General features: G+C 40.8%; 1 protein-coding gene across 1 annotated transcript in view; it reads left to right on the forward strand.

Moving 5' to 3' along the window:
• Window positions 1-4396, forward strand: part of LOC108786686 (interferon regulatory factor 7-like) — a 27380-nt gene that overhangs the window by 2243 nt on the left and 20741 nt on the right. The window contains exons 2-3 of the mRNA XM_018556033.1: window positions 2305-2467; window positions 4064-4304. Of these exons, the coding sequence (XP_018411535.1) occupies window positions 2305-2467; window positions 4064-4304 (404 nt within the window). The remainder of the gene's footprint in view (window positions 1-2304; window positions 2468-4063; window positions 4305-4396) is intronic.

A 4396-nucleotide genomic window follows, 5' to 3' on the forward strand; every position in this document is an offset into this window, starting at 1 on the left:
GCTGCACATCAGAGGCCCCCTCTTTACATTAGGAGGATTTCGAGGCATCCCCTGAAGAACCCCGAAGGCACCCTGGTTGAGAAAAGCTGACATAAATAAAAGCTGATCATTGTAAGCACTCCTGGCAGTGTTATATCGTTTTTTTCCCAACCCCTGCAACTGTTACTTTGCTGGACAGCTTGTTTTTTTTTTAATGTACACTGAAATAAATGTAAACGACTTAGAGCTGCAGCTAACGATTATTTTCAAATCGATTAGTTAGTCGATTATTAGGTTCGATTAATCGGTTAATCGGATAAACCATAAAATAGAGTTCAAAAAAAGGCTCCAGTGATGGGACTACTAGTTTGTATTGAGGTTGTAGTCCATCACAGGAGCAAGCTTGGAGCGGTGGAAGTAAAAAAGAAAAAAGAAAGATAGTGTGGTGTGCAATATAGTGAAATGGAAAGTGTAAAATTATACAGCATTGAATGCAGAATACCACCAGCTATAGAGGAATACAACAAATCCCAGCAATAGTACATAATAGCTGGTGGCATTCTGCATTGCGCTGTATACTGTACTATTGCTGGGTTTTGTAGTCCTCTATAGCTGGTGGTATTCAGCATTGCACCACTGTATAATGTATTATTGCTGGGATTTGTTGTACTCTTCTATAGCTGGTGGTATTCCGCATTGCGCTGTATAATGTATTATTGCTGGGATTTGTATTCCCCTATACAACGCAATGCAAAATACCACCAGCTATATAGGAGTACAACAAATCCCAGCAATACATTATACATACAGTGTATAATGTATTGCTGGGATTTGTATTCATATGTATAATATACAGCACAATGTACCATCAGCTATAGAGGAATACAAATCCCAGCAATACATTATAGAGCACCATGTGTGGGAAAGTGCAGGCTTACCTGAGCAGTCTTCCAGCAACTTGCTTCTGAGATCGGACCTGTCTATCGGCGGCTGTCATCACCCCACACCTGCTCCTCCTTACTACATCTCCCTGTGCGTCCCTGTGCCGATCGTGGATGTGGGTGGGCGGTGAGTGTGAGGCGGGGAGGAGGTGCGGCGTGTGGATGCGGGCAGGCGAGTCTGGCAGCGGCGAGCGTGAGGTGGGGAGGAGGTGCGGCGCACAGCGTGTGGAGCTGTGAACAGGGCCAACTGATCGGAAGCCGATTAATCGATTATTGAAAAAGTTGACAACTTTTTCAATAATCGATTATAATCGATTATGTCGATTAGTTGTTGCAGCCCTAAAACGACTGTAAAAAAATAAATCATGTAATGTACATTATATGAAAGGTATTGACCACATACGTTTATCAGAATACAATATTGTTTGCTACAGTGGGCCTTTCATATTTCTTAGTATTGAATCTTCAACTTGCAGTATTCTACAGTATACATAAACACTGCTAAATCCTAATCAAGGAACAATTACATTTGCAATATGAAAACTTGATGGAGAATAGTAACATCTTGGGTTTGTCCTACCCTTTCTCATGCTGACACTTCAACAAAAGATAAAATGAAAGGGTATCTAAACCCCCAAAAAACAAACATTTAATACATTGCAACTTGCCAGCGTTTCAAGGTTAAGACTGTATTACTTTTTCCATTTATTTCTTTGTTTTTATCTTGTATCTGCGACTAACACACTTCCTGTCCTAGGATGACAACACTCATTTACTCCACTTTATCTATGGAGGGTGCTATGATTTTCACCCACCCTGGACTTTAAACATCTTCCTCTCCATTCCCATTGCACGGGGAGTGATGGCTTTAGTAGTATACAGAGGCAAGGTAGCATTGTTTGTTCAGCTCACAGGAAGTGACAAGGACACCACATTTCTTGCATGATGAACCACCATTTTCTGTGCTTGCTGAAAATGTTTGTTTTTTTCTGTTATATTTTAGTTTTTGAGTTTAGATGTCCTTTAATTTACTATCTGTGCTATCCTATTTTAATGCAACTGTATGTTGCTATCGATGTATCTAGGGGCGTAGGTTATTACATAAGGCTGGACACAAGGAGTGGGGTGTGCAATCTATTCTCTTCGACCTATTTTTAGTATTAATACATTCCTGAATCTTTACATATTTCTTTGTAAATGTTATAACAATGGCCATTTATCATCTGTTTACCCTTTTCCTTTTAGTGTGAGGTTTTGTCTGTAGAAAAATTTACAGTTGTGGGGTGTGTGTGTGTATAGATGTGTTTTGTGTGTGTGTGTGTGTGTGTGTGTGTGTGTGTGTGTGTGTGTGTATATAGGTGATAACCACTCTGTTTTACCACAGGTGTCACAATAGGGAGCTCTTTGGTCCCTGGCTCCTCCGAAACATTACCAGCAGCCAGTATGAAGGGGTTTACTGGTTGGACGAAGGCCACACACTTTTTCGCTTGCCCTGGAAACACCTAAACATGAGGAATGTTGATGAAAATGATTATGCAATATTTAAGGCAGGTATCAATTTAAGACCCCCTCCCCCCTTCTTCCAAGATCTATGTGAATGTGTAACTTGCATATAGTTCTTTGTCCTGTTAGGAAAACAAAATTATGATTACTATACAAAGCCATAATTTTCCCTTATTCACATAAAAAAAAAAAAAAAGGAGTTTTACAAAGTGCAGCATGCTGGTGTAATTATTATACAGGGTTTATATAGCGCCAACAGTTTGCGCAGCTCATAATTGTCTTGCTCCTGTGTTAACATCAGCTAGGACAATGTCTTGGAGCCCTTTCATACGTATTGCTTTGCATTAGGACTCATTTATTTAGGACCTGTCCAAATTGTTCCACTGCATTAGCACATGCGCATTAACATGCCTTGCGATAAGACAACCTATTCAATTGAATAGGCTGCCTAATGCACCAAAAAAAATCAGCATTTCAGCAGTGCACAGCAACACTTGTTTGTGCCCTGCAATGCGAAGGTGCATTGGGGTGGAATTAGTACATTGTTGTAGGAATGCACGTTTTCCTACACATTACTGCAACATAGAGTGTGCAATGTGTGTTGTGGTCCCATTCAATTCGAAAAACACTGCTGTGTTTTCATGTGTTGCCATCATGCACAGGAAAAATGCATATTAACCACTGTAAGCAATGAAATAGTGTGGAGCCAGCCTTGAAGTGACCCCATCAACAAAATTAGAGGTCTTTAGGGGAAGCTGTAAGCGAGGTGCTGGATATGGCATTTATTAAGTAATGAAGTCCTCAATTAAGCCACATGGCTTGTGTTTTGCAGCTCTCCACCAGAGTCACCCAACTTGAGAAGTCTATGTGTAAAAAAACAAAATGAGCGCCTAACAGACCAAATAATGTTTATGTAGTCCCTCTAACAACAACAGGACAATAGTGGCAGCCAATGCGTTTCAGGGGTCAAACAATCCCACTTGATTAGAACTCAAGCACTTATCAAAATATTGAATAGGACTCTGAATCTAACTCCTGGGTAAACCTATCTACACCTGAAGGTTTGGTCAAGGTATGAGTGCCTGTGTCTGCAGCAGAGCAGCTTGTTTAGAGAAGAGCATGAGCCCTGATGAAGGGAGACTCTTAAGAACATCAACTTAGTACTCCTTTTGTTTTTTAAAAACAAAATAATACAGACACTACCCTGAGAAGAAAGCAAAGTTATACATACCTGTCCTTCGGCTAAAACTTCACTCTGTAGCAAAGCTCTGTGCACCAATCCACTTCCACACTTCTGGGTGTATAGAATATATTGTCTTCCGCTGGCCACTGTGGTCCCCCGACCCCTAAGTCACTGTTGTGTCTTCAGTGACTAGGGGTTAGTGGGAGGTACGAAAGCAGCCAGCAGAGGGAACCACTCTTTGCCAGCCCGAGGGGTTGAATCAGATCAGCGCCATGATTTCTACTACAGTTTTAGCAAATGGGTCGATAGACAGGTGTGTATCAACCTACTCTCTTCTCAGGGTAGTACCTTCTAGGGTTGTTGACTCTCTGACGCAGACACTTTAAGCTGGACAGGTTCATTCCTGATGGCACTCTTTCCAATATCATCAATCCTAATATTTTTTTCTATTTTGCAGGCATGGGCCATTCAGAGTAGAAAATATAATCCACTGTGTGAGGACCCACCTACTTATAAAACCAACTTTCGCTGTGCATTAAAGGCAGTGTACAACAATAACGGGAAGATGTTCTCTGAAGTTAGAGATAATTCAAGTGATACACGTGATCCCCATAAGATATTCAGATTCCATGGTGTTCATGAGGAGTCTTCCCCAGCTGTAGATACTCCTGCTGTATCCCATCATTCGACCATTGAAGGTATGCTTGCTTTACAAGGGAAACCATGTTATACATGATATACATATGTTTTTAGTGTGCACTGTGTGTAAGTGAATATATATATATATATA

This window comes from Nanorana parkeri, unplaced genomic scaffold, assembly GCF_000935625.1.
Source record: "Nanorana parkeri isolate BGI_ZX_2015 unplaced genomic scaffold, ASM93562v1 scaffold222, whole genome shotgun sequence".
Taxonomy (NCBI): Eukaryota; Metazoa; Chordata; class Amphibia; order Anura; family Dicroglossidae; genus Nanorana; species Nanorana parkeri.